This window comes from Rhinatrema bivittatum, chromosome 8, assembly GCF_901001135.1.
Source record: "Rhinatrema bivittatum chromosome 8, aRhiBiv1.1, whole genome shotgun sequence".
Classification (NCBI taxonomy): domain Eukaryota; kingdom Metazoa; phylum Chordata; class Amphibia; order Gymnophiona; family Rhinatrematidae; genus Rhinatrema; species Rhinatrema bivittatum.
This window is the reverse complement of record NC_042622.1, coordinates 236780656-236804118: the sequence shown is the minus strand read 5'-3', so window position 1 is coordinate 236804118 and position 23463 is coordinate 236780656. Positions and strand designations below refer to the sequence as shown.

At 48.6% G+C, this 23463-nt stretch overlaps 1 protein-coding gene across 2 annotated transcripts in view; it reads right to left on the bottom strand.

Annotated features, from left to right (window-relative positions):
- The window catches only part of CPAMD8 (C3 and PZP like alpha-2-macroglobulin domain containing 8), a 510164-nt gene that overhangs the window by 264777 nt on the left and 221924 nt on the right, over positions 1-23463 (bottom strand). For both annotated transcript variants that reach the window (XM_029614183.1, XM_029614185.1), the window contains exons 19-20: positions 21948-22010; positions 4386-4617 (exon numbers count right to left, since the gene is read on the bottom strand). In XM_029614183.1, the coding sequence (XP_029470043.1) occupies positions 4386-4617; positions 21948-22010 (295 nt within the window). The remainder of the gene's footprint in view (positions 1-4385; positions 4618-21947; positions 22011-23463) is intronic.

Below are 23463 nucleotides of genomic sequence, written 5' to 3'. Positions count from 1 at the left end.
GTTTGCATTCAGAAATAAGTCACATACAAATGCCGATTGACTCCCCTGAGATCCAGGATGGGTGAAAAAACCCCTCCTCTTTCTTGGAAATGACAAAATGAATGGAATAGTACCCCATATTTTACTGCGAACTAGGAACAGGAATTATGGCCTTCAAATCCAACAGCTGTTAGGTTACTGCTCACAGGAGACTCCCGCGAGCAGCTTTGCTCACCCACTGCTGGCTGGACACTGGCTCCACTCTCTGACGTGGCCTGGAACTCCACAGACTCCCAACACCGCCTGTGCCATGCTACTGCTTCCTGTGGTGGGAGAGCTGCCACCAGTCTTTTGTGCGGGTGGGCGCCACTTTTCTGCTGGTGCTTCTGCTTCACGGAGGGAAGAGTTCTCCAGCTTCATACCGGAGCTGTAATACGGAGTTAGGTAAATAATAGGAGGAACCAAAGATCCAGTCTTGTACAAAGCGAGATTACAGGCTAGGTTATAAGTTTTTAAGTTAGGACATCCCACTCCCCCCTGCTGCTGGGGTAGGTATAGCTCCAGCTTCTTGTGGTAGAACACTGCCGCCACAGCTCCTGCTCCTGCCAGTGTGCTTAGCGCAAGCAGACACATCTCTTCAGCATTTAAAGGGCCTGCGGAAGGGAGAGCTGGCGACGCCCTCAGATGTCATCCCTGGCTGCCCTATAAAAGGGCTCTCTAGTCTTTTCTCCTGGCTTTCGCAAGGTCTCCTATTCTTGTTCCTGGTTCTGTGGGTTCCTTGTCCTTGCTTCATTCTTGATGCCAGGTCTTCTCTCCTGATTTCAAGTCTCTGGTCCTGCAAGGTCTCCTGTGGTTTTCATCTTGTTCCAGTATCTTAGTCTTTGCTTTGTCCCTGCACCTGAGTTCTTCAGCCTGCTTCAGCATCCTGGTCTACGTCTGGTTCCAGTGGTCTTCGCCTTGTTCCAGTGTTTGGTATTTTCAGCCTGGTCCAGCATTCTGGTGTCTTCAGCTTGCCAGCATTCAGCCAGTGACCTGTCTTCAGTTTGTCTCAGCGTTCTGGTGTCTTCAGCCTTCAAACAAGAGTACGGTTCCAAGTCTTCAGAGTCCTGTTCCTGAGTTCCTAGTCTTGGTCATAGTCTTCTGAGTTCCTGAGTTCTGGTCCTGAGTCCTGCGTTCTCATGCCTTTTCTTCTGGAGCCTTGGTACCGCCGGGGTGTGTTGGTCCTTGTCTTCAGTATTTGCCTGGATCCTCATCTTGCTAGGACTCTTTGTCTTTAGTCTTCACCTGGTACCTTTTCTTGCTTGGACTCTGTGTCTTAGGTGTCAGTCTTGTCCATACCTGGAAGTGCTCACCCACTGGCGGGGTGGATCACAGTTAGTCCCAGGGTTGTGCAAGTCGCATTGTGGCACAGGGGCTCCCGCATATCTGTAGTCCGTAAGGGCTTTTGGAGTGACCGGAGGGCTACTCCCAGAAATCAGCCCTGGCTGCTGGTTCTCTGACGACAGCCTCCTTAATGCAGTCTCCACTGCCACTCTCTTCTGTAGAGAGTTGCATGGAGAGATCATAAAGGCATTCGGAGGTATTCAGAGAAATTCCAGAGCATGGTCATCCCACACCATGTCCAGGACCCACTGGTCCATCATAATCTGAACCCATCTCTGAGAAGAGAGAGATAGATACCTGCCTATCTTCTGAATCAATAGGTGGGCCCTCACACCTTCATTGTGAAGATCGAGGTGCTCTGGTTCCAGAGCCCGCAGCTTTATGAGGCTTTCTAGGCTGAAAGAACTGAGATCTTCCATAGGGTCGAGACCTTTGAGTAGATGCTCCTCTGTAAGGATGAAACCAACGGGAACCCCTGGAGTGGCCCTTCACCACAAAAGGAAGTCATGCCGCCTTCTTGTCCTCCAGTAAATGAGGAACCTTAGATTACCCCCAGCTATTTGTCATTTTCTCCAGCTCAAGGGAACCCTTAAAGGGTAACCTTGTAAGATTGGACTTGGAAATAGTGTCTGCCAACCAATTTCGCAGCCATTATCACAGAAGCCACCCTTCTATCAGCCGTCTGCACCAAGTCATCACCTGCATCGGCTAAGAATGCAGCCCCTGGTTCCATCACCGAAGCACCATTGGACCCCGCTCCTTGTGTCTCCTGAGAGAGACGAAAACCAGCCCAAGCCAAGCAGCAGCAAAAAGCAATCTGCAAATTCACTGCAAAGGCCTCAAAGGCCTGTATAAGGATAGCCTCAATCCTCCCATCCTGAGCATCTTTTAGAGCTGCCCCTCCTTCTACTGGAATGGTGGTTCGCTGGGTAGCACAGCACATACCAAGGCATTTACCTTCGAGAATTGCAATTGATCCCTTGCCTTTGGATCCAAGAGGTATAAACCTGCTAAAGTGCACCCCACTTTAAAATTTGCCTCCAGGGCACTCCATTCAAAGTCAATCAACTCTTGAATTGGATCCAGGAGGGGAAAGAAACATAATACTTTGTGTAAGGTGACTAAATATAGGATCGTTCTTTTGCAAGCCCGCAGCATCACCCCCTTCCACACCAAGCATCTTCAGGGGCTGAGTCAACAGTCTCGGCAACACTTCTTTGTGAAAAACCAGAGCAGCGTCCGATGCAGTTCCAAATCAGGTGGAATGTCTCCCTCTTCCAAAGTGGAGAAACCCAAGTCCCTATTGGAGTCCTCTGACATATCATGATCCACATCCCCCTGATCATCACCAGGCACAACGTCCCTGCAGCCCTGGCCTGCAGTGGCTAATGAGTGGGAGCCCCAAGTAGGTTGCTTTGCTTCTGCTGGGTGCCCCTGCAGAAAAATCTGTAGGCCCTGGAAAAATCCCACCAAGGAAAAGGAGGATGGATCCAATCTGGGGCCCACAGACCCAAACCTGACACTCTCCGACCCTTCTGCTGGAGATGTCTCTATTATCAGGAACAAGTGAGGAGGGAACACATCCACTGTGCCGCCTTCCACCACACTACCTCCTGAGGGGATAGCCCAACATCGGCAAAATCTATAGCGGTCAAATCGCCTCAAGCATCCAAACAGCACTGACATAGGCGTAGAGAACATTAGGCTGGATTGCCCTTATATAGCAAGCCTCACAGATAGCCAGGCACTTAGACCATTTTGTCCCCAGCACCACAGTCTTCCTGCACTGGGCTCTAGGCGGCCTTCTGCATTCCAACCAACAGTGTCCAGGAGTACATGCGTAAATTCACGCCCAAAAGTAGGCCGCAGTCATATGCGCATAAGTACCCCGTGTGTAACTAACACCCAAAACTAGGCGCGGTTTCTTCATACACAAAATATCCCTGCGCGCAAATATGTGCACAAATATAGGCTGCTGCCTTGTGTGCACAAGTATGTGTGCATGTGCACACTTATGGCAGTACACCGCCACGTGGCGAGTATGCGCGCACAGCCTGCTCATGGGAAAAATCGCAACCGCGGCCTACCACAAGGCTGATAGAACCAAGCCTGAGAAGGGGGCCTAGCCAAAGACTGGTCAACCTGCCAAGCCCAAGCCACCTCCGCTCTGCACGAACTCCCCAGAGAAGTGAGAGGGAAAGGGGGTAAGAGATGCAAAGCAACAAATGCTTACTAAGGGAAGAAGACCCAGTAAGGAAAAAGAGAGGGAGACTAAAATTTCCCTTTTTTTTTTTTTTTTACCTGAGCTCAGCTCTCCCTGGCTGAGAGCACAAACAGGTCACATGGATAAGGGGGCAGAGAGCACAAACCTTCACCACTGAGCACTCCCTTGTCCTCAAACTGGGTTTTGGTTTTTTTTTTGTTTGTTTGTTTTTTTTAAGACTATGCCTGCCAGGCTCCCAAACTTAAAATGCTCAACTGAGGGGGGGACCGAAACAGGTGTCACCTCAGGAACTTAAGCAGGGCACCAATATCTTCTAACTTCCCCTATTTCTTCTCTTCCTTTTTATTTTATTTATTTATTTTTTTACTACAAACAATCCCCAGTGGGGAGATGCATGCCCATCAGCTGCTGGAGACGGAGAACACTGGCGGGCTTATGTCGAGCAGGGCTGTATGTCCATGTCATCAGCAAGTCAGCTTTACTCCGTCTCCATCTGCTGGTAGAGGTAAACTCCCTTCTAAAGTTGGTCTTGAAAGTTCAGGTGTAGCAACATCTCTGGGTAATTCTTGGGTTTTAGTCCAGTAGGACTGCAGTAGTACATCTGAGATGAGAGCACATGAGGAAAAGCTGGCCCGATTCCCACATGCTACCTCCAACTACTCTACCACATCATTTCCATTTTACTGAATACCAAGGGTGCATCAAAATTGACATGTGTATGAGGTAAAAAGTATGACCACAGCCATGATAAAATGAAGCATAGGAATGTGCATTCATTCTGCAGCAGTTTTATGCTTACCTCTGTACAGATGGTCAAGTAATTGTAGATGGTAAGTGGTATTTTTATTTGTTCGCCACGAATTACATGGTACGGTAAGGTAAAGTCAACGAAGAACGGCTTAAAGATTTTCACTTCCATCTGCTTTGCTAAGCCCAAGCCTTTATCCTCAGACAGTCCAATTGCCTCCGTTACCCAGGTTGTTATAGAGTCAGGGACTTCCAGCTGAAGGTGGCCTTCCCCTGTCGTGTTGCTGTAACAAGGAGCAAACAGGATGTTTCAGATCAGTGTTAAATGATGAAAAGAACAGTGTCAACCCCTCCTCATAAAGCAGTGAGAAATCTGCTGAAATGCCACAGTCTTCAAGAACAGACAGATGTGGCAAAACCAAGGGGCACAGCAGTCTGCAGACAATGCTTAAGGGCTATCACTGAATAAAATGTCTTGCGTCTTTAAAAAAAAATGTTGTGGTCTACACAGTCACACTGACAAAAAATCTCTTCATTGGTCCTTTAGAAGACAATAATCAAAATCATTTTCACAGGTAAAACAGTGGAAATTATCTTTTTGAAAACTACTCACCCTCATACAATGCAAGTAATTTTACCCTCATTGTTTGGAGGAGTTTTTTCAGGTGGGGTAAGGATGAGAGAGGCAACAATGTGTGTAGGTTTATTTGATTTTTATGATGTTGTAACCGCCTAGTAAGACTGTTTTGCAATAGGCGAGATATAAGTATTATTAAATGGAGAAATTACTTACCTGATAAAAGCAAGTTTGCTTACCGTAAACGATGTTTCCGTAGATAGCAGGATGAATTAGCCATGCTGTCATGGGATCTGTCAATCAGGCCGGGAGGCGGAGCTTGTCAAAGCAGAGAACAGAGCTTTGCTCTCTGCGGCTGCGCGTATGTTCCCGCGCAGGAAAGTAACGGACTCTCCTCAGTCTGTAATTAAGCTGTAGTGTAGTCGAAGACTAGGTGACTGCCAGGGAGGAGGGTGGGTCAGCATGGCTAATTCATCCTGCTATCTACGGAAACATCGTTTACGGTAAGCAAACTTGCTTTTTCCCGTCGATAGCAGGGCTGAATTAGCCATGCTGTCATGGGAGTCCAAAGCTCCCGATCACATCATATATGACATATGTGGTTGGACGTGATCATTGACAGTGTGGCAGTCACTGTGGACAGGAGGATAGAGAGTGCAGTATTGCTTGCCCTATCTTCGCATCCGTGGTTGCTTGCTGGTCAAGGCAGTAATGAGATGTGAAGGTATGCAGTGATGACCATGTAGCTGCCTTACAAATGTCTATGGGTTGCACATTCTTCAGGTGTGCTAAGGATGTTGCTACTGCTCTGACTTGGTGAGCTTTAGGAGTAGATTGCAAATGTAAATTCTGTTTGTCGTAGCAGAATTTGATGCATTGCGCTATCCAACTGGAGATGGTGCGTTTGGCTACTGGCAGTCCAGGAGCCTTCGGGTCGTAGGAAACAAAGAGTTGAGAAACACGGGAGTCCGAGTTCGTCCTTTCTTTGTAGTGTGTTAAAGCTCTTTTACAATCCAGTGTGTGCAGTAGCTTTTCCCTATCGTTTGCATGAGGTTTAGGGAAAAATATTGGTAATTCCATTGATTGATTGAGATGGAATGGGGTAACTACCTTTGGTAGGAAGGATGGGTGAGTTCGTAGAACTACCTTTTGTTGATGAAATTGCAAGTATGGAGGATAGTGGACCAAAGCTTGTAACTCACTAACTCTTCGTGCTGATGTTACTGCAACCAGGAATACTACCTTCCAAGTGAGGTATTTCATGTGTACTGAGTCCATAGGTTCAAATGGAGAAAGCATGAGCTGTTCCAGAACTATGTTGAGGTTCCATGGAACTGGAGGTTTGGATTCCGGAGGACGAATGTGTGTTAAACCCTTTATGAAACGAGTCAGTAATGGGTGATTGGATATAGGAATGTCATTGATTGGTCTATGATAGGCGCCTATGGCGCTGAGATGAACTCTGATGGATGATGTTGCTAGTCCAGCTACATATAGAGAATGAAGATAATCAATGAGCAATTCCGGGGAGCAGTCCAATGGCGGTACACCTTTGGAAGTGCACCAGGTAGAGTAGCGTTTCCATTTATAGCTATAATTTTTCCTGGTTGAGAGTTTTCTTGATTGTAACAAGATGAATTGTGCTGAAGTGGAAACTCCTTGTTCTGTCAGAAGGAGCCTTTCAATCTCCAAGCTGTTAAGTGTAGAGATGAGTGTAGCGGGTGTAGGAGTGTTCCTTGCTCTTGGCTTAGAAGATCTTGACGATTCGGTAATAGAATTGGATCCTTGATGGATAGTCGAAGTAGGAAACTGTACCATGGTTGCCTCGGCCATGCCGGGGCTATGAGTATCAGTTGAGCTTTGTCCGCTATGCACTTCTGAATTGTTCTTGTTATGAGAGGTATGGGAGGAAAGGCATACAGAAGGCCTGTCATCCACGGAATGAGGAAGGCATCTTGAGCAATCCTGAATTGGCTTGGCCTTATCGAGCAGAATTGGGAAACTTGAGAATTGATCTCTGTTGCAAAGAGATCTATGGAAGGTGTCCCCCACTGTAGAAATATGTCCTGGACTACTTCTGAGTTGAGTGTCCATTCGTGGGGATGAAAGATGCGGCTTAGTCTGTCCGCTCTTGTGTTTGCAACTCCTGGTAGGTAAGTTGCTTGTAGGTGTATGCAATTTTTGTGAGCATGTTCGAAGATTGTCAGGGTCTCTTTGCAGAGGGGCCATGAACCGGACCCTCCTTGTTTGTTGATGTAAAACATCGCTACTTGGTTGTCTGTGTAGATCATGACCCTGCGTCCCTTCAGGTGGTCTTGGAAGACTCGCAATGCATTGCGAATCGCTCTGAGTTCCAGTAGATTTATTTGTAGATTCTGTTCTGAGAGTGTCCATAATCCTTGGGTTTCGTAAGTCTCAAGGTGTGCACCCCATCCTTTGCGAGATGCATCTGTGGTTAGGACTGCATTGTGAGGAGGGGGGCTGAACAGTGCTCCCTTGGACATGGTGGAGTCTAGGAGCCACCATGCTATATCTTTTTTCATTTCTGCAGTCAGCAATACTTTTTGCGTCAATGGTTGTGAATGCTGTTTCCACTGTCGTTTCAGACCCCATTCTAGGCGTCTCATGTGTAGCCTGGTGTTGGGCACCATGAAATTCGCCGCTGCCATGTGGCCCAAAATTACCAGGACTTGTCTTGCTGACGGCCTCTGAGTATGTTTCAAGTTGTGCAGAAGTTGACGGAAATGTGATATTCTGTCGTCTGGGAGGTATGCCCTGTTGCACGTAGTGTCCAGGCATGCGCCTATGAACTGTAACTGCTGTGTTGGTTGTAGATGTGATTTCTGAAAATTTATCACCAACCCTAGTTGTTGTAAACAAAGTATCACACGATTGAGGTGATCCTGTAAGATATTCGGAGTTGAGGCTATTATTAGCCAATCGTCCAAGTATGGAAAGATGGTTATACCTTGTTTCCTGAGATGAGCCACCACCACTATCATGCATTTGGTGAAAACTCTGTGTGCAGCCGATAGTCCAAAGGGAAGAACTTTGTACTGGTAGTGTTGATGTCTGTAGCGAAAGCACAGGTAACGCCACGAGGATGGATGGATTGGAATGTGCGTGTAAGCATCCTTCAGATCGATGGAGCACATCCAATCGTTGGTTTGAATAAGAGGAAGAATTGACTTCAACGATACCATTTTGAATTTCTCCTTGGTGAGAAATTTGTTCAACTCCCTTAGGTCTAGTATGGGGCGAAGGCCTCCAGACTTCTTGGGTATGAGGAAGTACGGGGAATAAAATGCTGCTAATTTGGGGTGTGGGTGGATTTGTCGAATTGCTTGTTGCTTGCGAAGTAAAGCAATTTCCTCCCCCAGTTGTGGATGGGAATTGTAGATTTTGAATGTGGAAAGATGAGGCAAGATGGGTTTTGTTACAAATTGGAGTTGGTAGCCTTGACGTACTATCTCCAGAACCCATTGATCTGATGTTATTGTTTCCCAGGCTTTCAGGCAAGCACAAATTCTGCCTGGAGGAGCTTGATGTTGTGGTGGCGGCTGAATAACTAAAAAGATGAGGTTGGCTTTACAGCAGTAGTCGGCTGTTGTGCCTGTTGCCTTTGGTTACGTGGTTTACCTCTTCGTTGATTTGAGGTATTATTTTGTGGAGCAGGACGTTGGTAGGCAGGGTATGGCTGCGTACGAAAAGATTGATAAGATCTATAGGGTCTTCTGCCATATGATTGTCTACGGGTAGACCCCACATAACGACGTGTAGTCGAGTAAATAGGATTTGATGTTAGAGATTGTACTGCTAGAGCTTCCTCTTTTAATTTACTTACTGCGTCCTGGAACTTTTCTCCGAACAAGTTATCTCCCATGCATGGGAGGTTCGTTAGTTTCACATGCAAGTCATCTCTTATGGAACTTGAACGTAACCATGCTAGTCTGCGGGCTGCAATAGCTGCTGCAGACGCTCTGGATGACGTTTCATGTGCTTCATAGATTGATCTCAATAGATGTCGAGAACATTCTTCCATATCATGAAGAGGCTGAGGTATTTGTTCCGCTACTGAGGAATGTATACCTTTCATAGCTTGCATACACTCATACAGATATTGCACCATGTAGAACTGATGTTGCATAATCCTTGCCGTTAACATTGAATTATGGTATATTTTCCTACCAAATTCATCCAAATATTTGTTGTCTTTCCCTGGGGGGAAAGTAGTGTGCAATTTTGTTTTCTTGAACCTTTGCAACGCCGACTCTACTACGACTGATGCGTGAGGCAATTGTGGTAGAGTGTATAGTGATGCTTTCTTCATACGAAATTTCATGTCTGTTTTCTTAGAAACAGCTGCAGTTGTATAAGGCGTTTCCCAGGATTTTTGTAATACGGAGTGTAGAATTTCTTGTGGTGGAAGAGATGTTGGTTCCACCTGAGTATCAAATATCTTTAGAAGTCCAAGAGTTTCCGCTCTAGGGTCTGCTTCTTTTTGGACCTCTAGGTGTAGAATTGTACCCATTTTTTCTATGAATTTTGGGTATGTAAGGTCTTCAGGAGGAGAATGTGGCTCCTATAGTTGGTCCTGTGTGTCTGACAGACATCCCACCGATGATGATGGGGATGTTTGTATTGAAGGAGAATCAAAATATGTATCCTGTAGATGAGTAGGTGAAGTTGGTTGGTTTGTCCTGGGAGATGTTGGTGGTTCCGCCGACTGCTCTTCATTAGACTGTGCTTTATGTTTTATAGCATTGTCCTCAGCAGTATTAGATATTTTAAATGATGATTGAAGCGTCTCGTAAAAACCTGCTAGAGACTGCGACAATTGAAAAAATGCTTCTCTTGTATGAGAAGGCATTATCATACGATTGTCTTGTTGTTTTGGAATAATTGTTGGAGGTGACGTTGTAGGAACCTCTCTATCTCTCCGTGTCTTTTTGTCTGGAGTATTTTTGAGAACTTCTGAATCTGAAGAAGTGTTAGAGGAAAGAATTTGTACCGGTTTTCTTAATGAGCCGGTAGTAGACGGAACTTTATGAGATGATTTAGAAGTCGAAGGACTCATCTCCCATGTCGCACTCCTCTTTTTTAATCTTTTAGAATGGGAGTGATGTGAGTACTTATGATAGTCCTCAGATGAAGACTCCGTATCTGTGACTTCCGTCTCGGAAGAAGAGGTGTGTGAAGGGTATCGTTTTCGCTTCAACTTTCTCTTTAATTTTTGAGGCGAGTAATTTTGGTCTCTACGCCCAAATCTTGATGTATGCGCTGAATTAGATTTATGCGCGGATATGTGTTTACGCGCAGATGTAGAGGTATGCGCAGGTATGCGCGTATGCACGACTGTAGACTCATGCGCACTTGAATGTCTGTGCGCGGAAGTAGAATTGTGCGCGGTTGTAGTTTTATGCGCATGTTTCTTTGATTCCAAGCGCACAGGGTTTTTCGGCGCCGTGCACATAAGTTTCTTTATAGTCGGTGCCATGCGCTCAAATGTTTTCGGCGCCGTGCGTACAGGTGTTTCTGGCGCCGTTCGCATAATTAGTCGGCGCGGTAGTTTCCTCTGCGCCGTGCGCGCCGGAACCGCTAAGTTGTGCGCAGACTCTGACTTTGGCGCTGGTATATGCGCATTTGGCGCCGTAGGCGCAGAAGTCTTCGGCGCGGAGGAATCCTCCTCCGATGAGGTACGTTGCGGCTCTACAGGCACTGGGGATTTATTAGAACCCACTGGCCTTTGATTTTTTGCTTTCCTCTTACCTCCTATAGTGGAGGACTTAGGTTTAAACGGCAAAGATTTCTTTTTTGACGGAGCCGATGAAGTGAACGGGCCAGGCGAAGAATGAGCCTCTGACGGATCGCGGGAGGCAAAAAGTTCCTGAAGCCTATAGGCCCTCTGTTTTAATGCTTGTGGTGACATTTTTGAGCAAAACTCACAATTCTCTGTATGGTGATGCGGCCCGAGACATTGATAACAGCGATCATGTCCATCCGTTACCGACATCCGTTTTCCACAGACACAGGGTTTAAACCCGGGTTTGGACATTTTATTTCTGTTTTTAAAACTGAGGAGAATAACAGCTCCGCGTGTGTTCCCGCTCGCGGAAAAAACAGACTGAGGAGAGTCCGTTACTTTCCTGCGCGGGAACATACGCGCAGCCGCAGAGAGCAAAGCTCTGTTCTCTGCTTTGACAAGCTCCGCCTCCCGGGCCTGATTGACAGATCCCATGACAGCATGGCTAATTCAGCCCTGCTATCGACGGGAAATTTCGTTTTCCTTAGTGTAGACAGATGGACTCAGGACCAGTGGGTATAGTGTACTCCTGATAGTAGTTGGGAGACGGAGTCAGATTTCAATCTGACGTCAGCCTACATATACCCTTGCAGGAAGCTTAGCTCTTCAGTATTCTCCTCGAAAAGCAATTGTGGATATATGTGTGTTTTAATAACTTGATTAACTTGGCTAACTTGATTAACTTGGACTGGCTAAACTGATTTCCAATTGGAGCCCGCCAGTGCACTCAACCGAAAAATGCCGACACCTGACAACTATGGGTGTCCTGAACTAGGGGTAATACCTGCTCTTGGGGATTGACACCTGAGGTTTCCAGATTTTTTGGAGCAGCAATGGGCGGGATGCTGAGTCCATCTGTCTACACTTGGGGGTAGATTTTAAAAGAAGCGCGATCAGCCTACTTTTGCTTGTGCATCAGACTCAAGCAAAAGTACGCTGGATTTTAGTAGATACGCGCGGAGCCGCGCGTATCCACTAAAATCCCTGGATCGGCGCGCGCAAGGCTATTGATTTTGTATAGCCGGCGCGCGCCGAGCCGCGCTGCCTAACCCGTTTCCTCCAAGGCCGCTCCGAAATCGGAGCGGCCTCGGAGGGAACTTTCCTTTGCCCTCCCCTCACCTTCCCCTCCCTTCCCCTACCTAACCCACCCGCCCGGCCCTGTCTAAACCATCCCCTTACCTTTGTCGGGGGGATTTACGCCTCCCGGAGGGAGACGTAAATCCCCGCGCGCCAGCGGGCCTCCTGCGCGCCGGGCCGCGACCTGGGGGCGGGTACGGAGGGCGCGGCCACGCCCCCGGACCGCCCCGGGCCGTAGCCACGCCCCCGTACCCGCCCCCAAAACGCTCCCGACACGCCCCCGAAACGCCGCGACGACCGGGCCCGCCCCCCGACACGCCCCCGACACGCCCCCCCTCCGAAAACCCCGGGACGTACGCGAGTCCCGGGGTCTGCGCGCGCCGGTAGGCCTATGTAAAATAGACTTACCGGCGCGCAGGGCCCTGCTCGCGTAAATCCGGGCGAATTTACGCGAGCAGGGCTCTTAAAATCCGCCCCTAAGGAAACAAAATTATCAGGTAAGTAATTTCTCCATTTCCTAGCGTGTAGCAGATGGACTCAGGACCAATGGGATGTACAAAAGCTACTCCCAAACCGGGTGGGAGGCTGCTCGTGGCCCACTTAGTACTGCCTTTGCAAATGATGTGCCCTCCCGGGCCTGGACATCCAGGCGGTAGAAACCTCGATGAAGGTATGAATGGAGGACCACGTCGCTGCCCCACAGATCTCGGCGGGTGACAGCATCTTGGTTTCTGCCCAGGACACTGCCTGGGCCCTTGTGGAATGGGACCTTGACTTGTAGAGGCGGAGGCTTCCCTGCCTCTACGTAGGCCGCCTTGATTACTTCTTTGATCCAGCAGCTATGGTTGCCACGAGGCCGCTTCCCCTTGTTTCTTCCCGCTGTGAAGGACGAATAGGTGGTCCGTCTTTCGTACGGATTTCGATCTTTCCAGATATCGGATTAGGAGTCTGCCGACATTAAGATGGCGAAGAAGGCATGAGTCTTCCGAGTCCTTATGTTAGTCTGGAGATGGCAGCGAGATGGTTTGGTTTGGATGGAAATGGGAAACCACCTTCAGGAGGAAGGAGGGGACAGTGCGAAGCTGTATGGATCCCGGTGTGAATCTGAGGAACGATTCCCGACAGGATAGTGCTTGAAGCTTGGAGATGCGATGGGCTGAACATATTGCCCCTAGGAATGCAGTCTTCAAGGTCAGGAGCCGTAGTGACAGATCGCGTGAAGGTCTGAAGGAAGTTCCCACGAGGAAGTCTAGTACTAGATTGAAATTCCATTGAGGCACCAGCCACTTTAGAGGTGGTCGGATTTGCTTGACCCCTTTCAGGAAGCGGGAAACATCAGGATGTGATGATAGCTGATGCCGTCTACTTTGGCTCTGAAGCAGGCCAGCGCGTGTAATAAATCTGCTCCCCAGAGGGGCGGAGTTAGCAATCTGTAATAAATCACCCAGCCAAGAGGAGGAGTTAGCAATCAGTTATAAATCCGCGAGGGAGTAGCAATCTGTTATGGATCACCCTGCCAAAGGGGAGGAGTAGCAATCTGTTCAATGCTGCTCCCCTAAGTGGAGGAGCTAACAATTTGTAATACTCCATAGGCGGAGTTAATGATCTGTTGTGGGTTGGCTTCCCATAGAGTGGCAGTCTGTATGATACCACTCTAGTAGTGTAAGGAACGAACACTTAATGTAAATTGGGTGAATCCCTGGGCCGATGGTAGATGACAGCGCCCCCAGGAGGATATCCTGAGAGGGACCACCGGCTAGGCTGGAGTATGGAGACAAACATAGATAGTTCTTTATTAGACAGGAAGTAGAACCACCAGAGGTGGCAGTAGTGAGCTGATGTGCCTGGCAGGGCTGAAGTCCCTCAGATACTGGAATTGCGGTCTCTGGGTTGCTGAGCTGTAGAGAGAGACTATAGATCAGTGGTTCTCAACCCTGTCCTGGGGACCCCCCAGCCAGTCGGGTTTTCATGATATCCACAATGAATATGTATGAGAGGAAAATTGCATGCACTGCCTCCATAACATGCACATTTTCTCTCATGCATATTCATTGTGGATATCCTGAAAACCCGACTGGGTGGGGGGTCCCCAGGACAGGGTTGAGAACCACTGCTATAGATAGTGAGTAGATAGGGATACATAACCAGTAGTAGGTGATACACTCACAATTGTAGATATCTGTAATAGCTTCTATGCAAAAGAGAGTCTTCAGTATATTCAGGAACAGGAGCCGTAGGTGAATACTGGTTCCTATATGCAGTCTGGAATGAGAACTCACAATATTTGTGTATGAGATGCTTCTGAAATAGAAGAGAGCCTTTGGAACATAGGGCCTCGTGGAGTGAGTACCGGTTCCTATCTGCAATCTGCAACAATGACTCACGATCTCCGTACCTGTGATAACGTCTTAGACAGAAGAGAGTCTTCAGAGATTAGGAACATAGGCCCTCCTGGAGCAAGTACCGATTCCTATCTGTAATAGAACACACAGTGTTCACATCTGCGATCACTTCCAGGTAGTAAGGAGTCTTCTGAGCATTCAGGAACGTAGGCCCTCGAGGAGCGAGTACTGATCCCGTCTTAGCAATCTGAAATCAAGAAGAGGGAGCGGGGCCCCTGAGGAGCAGGTACACCTTGGTAAGTTGAGGAGGCAGAGCAGCAGCGAGAGAGTTATCCCCCCCTTGCTAACTCGATTCGTAGTTGCAAGCAAAGACCTTTTAAGTTGGAAGCGGATGACGTCACTACGGGGGGACGCCCCCGAGGTTCGCGCCCTTGCCGGTGCAAACTCTGGAGCGCGTGCGCGCACATTTACATCATCAGGAACATGGCGGATCCGCAGCGTCAGGCCAGCCCGGGGATTCCAGGGAGAAGCGGCGAGGAGAAGCCGCAACAGCATCTGTCAGTCAGACCCGAAGGGAGTCGCCACAAAGGTAGAGACGGTGGAGCGAGGGCGAGAACAGGCACGAACGCAACAGCGCAGTAACCTGAACCTTGAGGGAGTTGAGAGACAACCCCTTCTTCAAGCTGTCCTGCAGAAATTCCAGGAACATGGGGATTTTGACTGTTCGCGGAAGGATGTCGCGGTCCTCGCACCAGGCTTCGAATAGTCTCAATATTCGTATGTAGGTTAAAGACGTGGAAAACTTGCATGCTCGGAGCAAGATGTCAATCACTGCCTTACAATATCCACTCTTCTTCAGGTGAGTCCTCTCAATGGCCAGACCGTAAGAGAGAATCGAATTGGGTCTTCGTGGAGGATTGGTACTTGCCAGAGAAGTTCCCTGTATGGAGGAAGGCACAGAGGGTTCCCCACAAGAAGTCTTCACGTGTCTGCATACCATGGCCTTCTTGGCCAGTCCAGGGCCACTAGAAGTACTAGCCCCCTGTAGTGTTCTATCTTGCGGATGATCCCGACCAGTAGTGGCCATGGGGGAAAGGCATACAACAGGTCTTCCTGTGGCCAGGTCTGGACAATGGTGTCGATTCCCTGGGATTGCGGTTCTCGTCTGCGGCTGAAGAACTTGAAAACTTGGGCATTGGACCGGGTTGCCAGGAGATCCATGGCTGGGGTTCCCCAGCGGTTTACTATCAACTGGAAGGCTGTGGTTGAAAGCGTCCATTCCCCTGGGTCTAGACTCTCTCTGCTGAGGGTAGTCCGCAGTGACATTGCCTTTTCCCATGATGTGAGCGGCTGAGATCCCTTGCAGGTTTGCTTCTGCCCACGCCATTAGGGGGTCTATTTCCAGGCACACCTGTTGGCTTCTGGTTCCTCCCTGGCGGTTGATGTAGGCAATTGTTGTGGCGTTTGTCTGACATGGCTCTGACAGATTCACCTCAGAGTCTGTGACTGAACTGTAGGCAGGCTAGTCTGACTGCTCGGGCTTCCAGTCGGTTTATGTTCCAACCCGACTCTTCCTTGCCCCATTGCCCCTGGGCCATCAGTTCCTGGCAGTTGGCTCCCCACCCTTGCAGGCTCGCATCTGTGGTGAGCAAGATCCAAGTCGGTGGGGATAGTCTTACTCCCTTGCTCAGATTGTCTTCCTGTAGCCACCATTGGAGCTGGGTCCGAATCTCTGCCGGTAGCTGTAGGCGAAAGGAGTAGTTCTGGGACATCGGATTCCATCGTGACAGTAGTGAACGTTGTAGTGGGCGCATGTGGATCTTTGCCCATGGAACGACTTCCATGGGCAAAGGGTTGATGTCATGAGACCGAGGACTTGGAGGTAGTCTCATACCTTGGGGTGAGCATAGTTCAACAGTTTTCGCAACTGGTCCATCAATTTCCTTCTCCTTGTAGGGGGAAGAACGACATTGTCTTGTTTGGTGTTGAACTGGACTCCCAAGTACTCTAGCAATTGGGAGGGCTGCAGGCAACATTTGGCTGTGTTGACGACCCACCCTGGTGACTTTCCTCTGGAGATTTTGCCCTGATCAGCCAATCATCCAAATAGGGATGTACTAGGATTCCTTCTTTCCTCAGTGTCGCTGCCACTACTACCATGATTTTGGTGAACGTCCAAGGAGCAGTAGCTAGTCCGAAGGGTAGCGCCCGGAACTGGAAATGATGGTCCAGTATCGCAAAGCGTAGAAAGTGCTGATGGTCGTGGTGGACCGGGATGTGGAGATAGGCTTCGGATAGATCCAGTGAAGTCAGGAATTCTGCCGGTTGTACTGCCCTTATGACCGAGCGTAGTGTTTCCATATGGAAGTGCGGTACTTTCAGGTAGCGATTGACGGTCTTGAGGTCCAGGATGGGCCGGAACATTCCCTCCTTCTTGGGGACGATAAAATAGATGGAATAGTGACCAGTATTTTGTTGATGCATGGGCACCGAGGTTATCTCCTTTAGGCTGAGTAGTTTTGTCAGTGTGGTTTCCACTGCCGTCCTCTTGGAGAGGGTATGGCATGGTGATCTCACAAATTTGTCTGGAGGGATACTGTGGAAGTCCAGATAGTATCCCTCTCGAATGATGGTTAGGACCCACTTGTCCAACATTATCTCGACCCTTCTTTGCTAGGAGAGGGTAAGTCTGCCCCCCATGGCTTCTTTCTGTGGATGGGTCTGTTGATTCTCATTGTGGGGTGTGGCCGGGGCCTGTACCTGAGCCGGCTCCCCTCTTGTTGTGTCTGTTCCGAAAGGACTGGGCCCTGCCAGCGGGGTGAGGTGTTTGGTATGTGTTTTTGTACGGTCTAAAATGCTGGGCTCCTCTGCCCTTGGTTCTTTGGAGAGAGGAGCACTGAATTCTTTTATTCCTGTCCTTCGGTAACCGGGGTACTGGGGATTCGTCCCATTTGTTGGCTAACTTCTCCAGTTCGCTTCCGAACAGGAGGGATCCTTTAAAAGGCATTCTCGTGAATTTCGTCTTGGAGGTCGCATCAGCTGACCAATTTCGGAGCCATAGTTGCCTTCTGGCTGCCACTATGGAAGAGACGCCCCTGGCTGAGGTGCACACCAGATCAGAGGTCTCATCCGTAAGGAAGGATATCGCCGGTTCTGTTTTGGCGGAAGTGGTTGCGTCCCTGGAGAGCAGCAAGCAGGCACGTGTTACAATGGCGAAGCAGGATGCGATCTGCAGGGTCATTGCTGCGACATCAAATGACTGTTTAAGGATGGATTCCTGACGCCTGTCCTGGGCATCCTTGAGTGCAACCCCTCCTTCGACTGGGATGGTAGTGCGCTTTGAGATAGTGCAGACCATGGCGTCCACTTTTGGGAACTCTAGCAGTTCTTTGGCCATGGGTTCCAGGGAGTATAGGGCTTCTAGGGCCCATCCTCCTTTGAAGCTGGTCTCTGGGGCATTCCATTCCAGGTCAATCAGTTGTTGCACAGCCTGCAGCATTGAGAATAGCATGAGGTCTGACGGAGACCGACCAAAACTGGGTTCGTCTTTGGCTCCGCCATGGTACTTGTGCCAGGAATGGCCAGCGTCTTCAGGCTCAGGGACACGAGATCTGGTAACTTGTCTCTGGAGAAGAATCGCATCATGGTTCGGTATGGTTCCATCCCTGAGGGAATTTCCCCTTCCTCCAGGGAGTCAGGCTCTTCCCCCGAGGTGTCTGTGTCCCCTAGCAGGAGGCTTTTGCCCGGTTGAGGCACTTCTCGGGGGGGGGGGGGTCGAGAGGGCTTGGAAGCTCTTGCCCTTCTGGTGGAGACTGTGGCTGTGTCGCAGGCAGTACCAATTGCACCTGGACAAAGGTTTGCAGCCCTTTGAAGAATTCCACCCAGGAAAAGGTCCCTGGGTCCATATTGAATCCAGTGGAGTTCCCCAAGGTGCCCATCTGAGGAGGGTCCGAGCCGGAGATACAGAGGTCCGGGGTACTATCATTGGTGGAGCTGTGCTCAGTATCGCACCCGCTGCCTCTCAGCCACTCTGGGGGCTAAGTCCACGCCGAGAACCGGCTACCGGACTGAGGCTTACCTCTGAGGGATCTCGGAAATCACCTCAAGAATTCTCAACTTGGGGAGGGACCCTTAGGTATCACCACAGGAAAAGCGGGGCTCGTCTTGTAGAGGTAAGATTTTCTTTCTTTGGTTTGGATTTTCTAACACTGTGCAAGTGTGTGTAGCATCCCTAACTGCTTAGGAGACGGAGAAATACTGAAGAGCTAAGCTTCCTGCACCGGTATATGCAGGCTGACATCAGATTGAAATCTGACTCCGACTCCCAACTGCTATCAGGAGTACACTATACCCATTGGTCCTGAGTCCGTCTGCTACACGCTAGGAAATAAGTAAATAAATAAATACGTGTTAATTTCGCCAGAAAAATTACTCGCAGAAAAAGCAGATGCAAATCTCTGTAGGTACTTTTCCCGGGGGAATAATCAAAGTAAAATCTACCTGTGCAATTTTGCTTCGATGATCGGTGCAAACCCCGCAAGTAAAAATATCAACAGAGTTTGTACCATTGTAGGCAATTTGATAATTGCCCCCTTAATAATGGTGCTCTCAGAACCTACTACCTTTAAGACTCACTCAGGAGTTTGACTCACCTACAGACTACTTGTGACCTGGATTGGCCACTCTTGGAAACAGGGACCTGGGTTTAATGGACTCTCAGTCTGGTCCCTAGTACAGCAGTTCTTATGTTCTTCCTATAAACTAGAGATATGCATTTGTTTATGACGAATTAGGCAATTTCAACGAAATTCGTCATGATTCGTCATGATTCGGGGCCCAGCCCCCCCCCCCCCCCCGAAACGGATTTTCCACAAACTATGAGAAAAATTTGTTTTTCGGGTTTGTACGGGGGGAGGGGCACATTTTCTTTTTTAAATAAAAAACCACCCCAAGCATTAAAATTTAATATAATACAACCCTCCCCCCCCCCACCATCCCGATCCCTCCCCAAGATTTACTAACATTCCTGGTGGTCCAGCGGGGTCCCGCAAGCAATTTCTCCCTCCGTGCCGTCGGGCTGTCCGGCCTGCCTCTCATCAAAATGGCGCCGATAGCCTTTGACCTACTATGTCACAGGGGCTACTGGTGCCATTGGTCAGCCCCTGTCACATGGTAGGAGCAATGGATGGCCGGCACCATCTTGTGCTCCTAATTTCCATATTGCATGGCGCTCCTCTTGCGGGCACCATGCATGCGTTAAAAAAGCGGGCACTGACTCTTCAGTGCCCACTTTCAACGCACATAATTGCATCGGCCCCCAATAAGCATAATCTAAGTCCAGTCTACTATAACCTAATCCTTTCCTAAGTCAGAGGACAGACAGGAGCTGTCTTTCCCCATTTAGATGTGGAAAAAATGTCAACAGATAAGCACCACTAGGTCTACCCAGTCTCCCTAATTTTGCCAGCTTACTGTGTTTCCACAGGTCTTATTCATCTGTGGTCTTCTCCTTCCTTAAGCCTGCCATTAAAGTCCCTTTGTGTCTATCCCATGCAATCCTAATTCTGCCATTGTTTTTGCTCCATTAATCTCTGCTTGGGATCCAGGGAAGGAGGAGGGAGGTCCGTTTTGGGGGGCAGGGCTTCAAGCCAAGAGTGAGGCTAAATAGCTTTCATATGTTGTGGGGGAAGGGGGTATCTGTAACTTGGGGCTTCCTGCCCCTTTCAAGATCCCAGAAGGAGCAATGGGAATATACATACTTTCCTGGCCACAGCAACATGCATTTCTGGTAACAACATTGATATTTACTAAACTGTAGTACACTGGAGAACCAGCATATGCAAATTTATCTCACGTACATTCATCGTGGATATCCTGAATACTCGATTGGATGAGTCTGGGAAGCCCTACTCTAGACCATCACACAGACCATGTTGAAAACTAGTACTGAGTTAGGGCTTGTCCGACAGGAATAAAGTATTTTAATCATGCTTTACCTAATTCTTGTAAATTTTACGCCTGAGTTAGGTCCTGGTAGCTAATGAGATCTTTTATCTGATCTTTGACTCATCTGACCACTATGGGGTAGACTTTAAAAAAATATGCGCACACGCACATGGACGCACAATTTTTTAACATGTGCGCACTGGCACGTGCATGTTATAAAATCCCGGGAGAAGCACGCACGGGGAGGGTAGAAATTAACTAATTTGCATGGTGACGAGATTGGAGCTCCCCCAGTTCCCTCCCAGGCCGCTCCAATTAAGGAGCGGACTGGGAGGGAACTGCCATATCCCCTACTCTAACCTCCCGTCCCCTTCCTCTCTCCTTCTTGCCCCCTATCCCTATCCTAGGTATTCCCAATTTTTTAAATTTACCTTTTGCTCCTCCAAAGGAGCAGTAGCAGGTTGGGCATGCCGGCACCCAATCCCCTGGCACAGCGGCAAATGGCCGCTGTACCAGCGCCTCCAGCCCTGCCCCGCCCCCCAGACCACCCCTATTCTGAGGCCTGGCGTGGCTGGGCCCCTTTTAAAATGTGCGCACAAGGCCCAGTCGCGCGCATAACCCCTGTTTTTTACGCGTACGGACCATTTAAAATCAGGCCGTATCTGACCACAATGGTTCAGGGAGATGAGGAGGGTGATGAAATTTCAATTTATGTTCTGCCCCTAACCTAACCCTTGAAGACAAAGGGGAATCCAAACAGATATAACTGCCTGTTCCAGTATCTCTCAACCAAAACCATCTGATAGAAATGACAGACTGACTCTTGCACTGACTCAAACATATCACCAGCACACTCCACCTCTCTTTGAATTTTGAGTCATTTACAGTAAGCATATATACCTCCCTACAACAGTGGGACCCTAAAAAGGACCTTCTCCCTAGAAAGGAGGTGACTCCTTATCTACCTACACGTAACTGGGTTGTGGCTCTGTAGACACAGCCAGAATGATGGTGCCTATTTGCAAGTATCTCTGAGGTCAGTTTCTTGCTTTTTGACCACATTTGACAGTTCCAGAATAGTTTGCATTTCAATACTCAAGAGGGGATGGGATTTGCAAGGTTTTGGAGGTGATTCTGGAGAATAATTTTAGGTTTCCCCCTCTGTCCTGTAAAGTGAGGGGGACTTGGAACCAGTAAAAATAAAATTCTGTCCCCAAAGTAGGCTCTGCCACTCCTGCCTAAAATGAATGTCCTGCTGTTGATCCATAAGACAACTGCTAAATGGCATCAGGAGAAAGGTTTAATGTCTGGTGGTCTTCCTTTTGTGTTAATGGGCATGTCCCAACCTTCTTTCCATGACAGCCCAGAGAGGGCTCTCCCATGACCTCAACCCCAGAAGTCCCATCTATGAGGCCCATATCTCATTTCCAGAAACTAGAAACCTCACAGCAACTCCAAAAGAAGATCAAAGTGCAGAAAGCAGACTTAGGTAGTATCTAAAATTGTGCCAAAAAAACAATACTGAAACTCTGCCAAAGTGAAGATCCTACTGGATGAAATCTGTCAGGGGTCAACATAAATATTAAGAAGAATACTATTGACTTAATAATACATTCAAACAGAAAGCCCCCAGATCCCTACTAACCACTTTGTCAAACAGCTCTGACTAATCTCCTTGAAAGAATTATCAGCTGAGGTCTGGCTGAGGCTCTTGGATACAGGTTCAAGGTTCAAACAACATGAGGTCAGGGACATAATCCAAGTGTGCTGGAAGAAGTACAAGCAGGAAATGGAAAAAAGGTGTTTTCATCCTGTAAGAGGCACATAGATCGGAATCTCTTACTAAATTCACAGTATTTCTTACAGTACCTGACACTGAAACAACGCCAAATCCAGGTTTCTGGAAAAAATGTCCTCTTCCTCTTCTCTGCTCTGGAAAACAAAGGAATTAAACACCTCAGTCCAGAAAATGAAAAAAAAAAAGAATATTTATATTCTTAACAATGGATAAACCAGATATATCATCAGCAAACAAGATACAAAATTCATAGGAAATCAAGAATAGAAAACCTAGGGAAGTAATAGTATAATATATTCAACTGCATAATTAATGAGGACAATTATTCAGCATGTTTGTATAGCTATCTTTGGCACTTAGCCTAACAAATGCCAGGATTTGAAAATTCCACCATCTAAATACTTCGATATAGCTAGCTAACTTTTTATCTATATGTCAGGAGAAGTCCTGAGGGGTTCCAAGGTGGAGCTGTGTTATCCAGTTACCGGTAGTTAATCAAATAATGCCAGTTTCAGAATTATCTGGCTAACTTACAGGCCGATACAGTACAGTGTGCTCTGGCGGAGCGCACTGTTAACCCACGTTTAGATGCGAGTTTTTGACACGCTAGCTTTACCCCTTATTCAGTAAGGGGTAATAGTGCGTCGAAAACGTGTGTCCAACCCCCCCGAAACTAATAGCGCCCGCAACATGCAAATGCATGTTGATGGCCCTATTAGTTAATCCCGCGCGATTCAGTAAGTAAAATGTGCAGCCAAGCCGCACATTTTATTTTCAGAAATTAGCGACTACCCAAAGGTAGGCATTAATTTCTGCCGGCACCGGGAAAAGTGCACAGAAAAGCAGTAAAAACTGCGGTGCAAACTGCGGTGCAAACATCGAGGGCACTGGTCCCAGTGCCAGTATGGGGGTCGGCGCCGGTGGCGACTGGAAGCCTCAAAGGGCATTTAGCACTGCCTGTTGGACCAATCTGTCCAATTCCTCCCTAAAGTCTGGTATAGATAACATTGCGCATGGGGTAGGAGCAAGCTAGGCGCAACTGGAGCCTCCACAGGAGTCTGTGGAGGCTCAGTACCCGGCATCGATGTCAGTGGAGAACGCCTCGGAGTCCCGGGTCCAGAGGAAGATGGGGGCTCCTCTCCCCAGGCCCTTTTCGCAGGCGGCTCGGTGGAAGTCGATGCCGCTGCGGTATCGGTGCCGACACGGGGCGGGGACACCTGTCAGTGCTGGTCACGGTGTTTCCCTCGGTGCTCGATCCGGTCCTTCTCCGGCACCGAGCATAATGACGCCATGCCTTCGAAGGGGTCGGTGACGGACGGTCACCCACTCCACAATGTTCCTGGAGGGGCGTCTCCAAAGTGGATGGACCCTGTCCGGTCAGCGGAAATGGTACTGGAATCAGTGCAGCAGAACGTTTTGAAGCAAACAAATGCTCCATCTTCTCCAGTCGAGCGCGCCGGCCTTTGGGGTGCAACTAGGGCAGCGACGGACATCGTGCGAGGGACCTAAGCATAAAACACACACATTGTGCGGGTCCGTTAGACACTCGGAGCATTTTCTAAACCCGGTCGCCATGCCGAAAAAAAG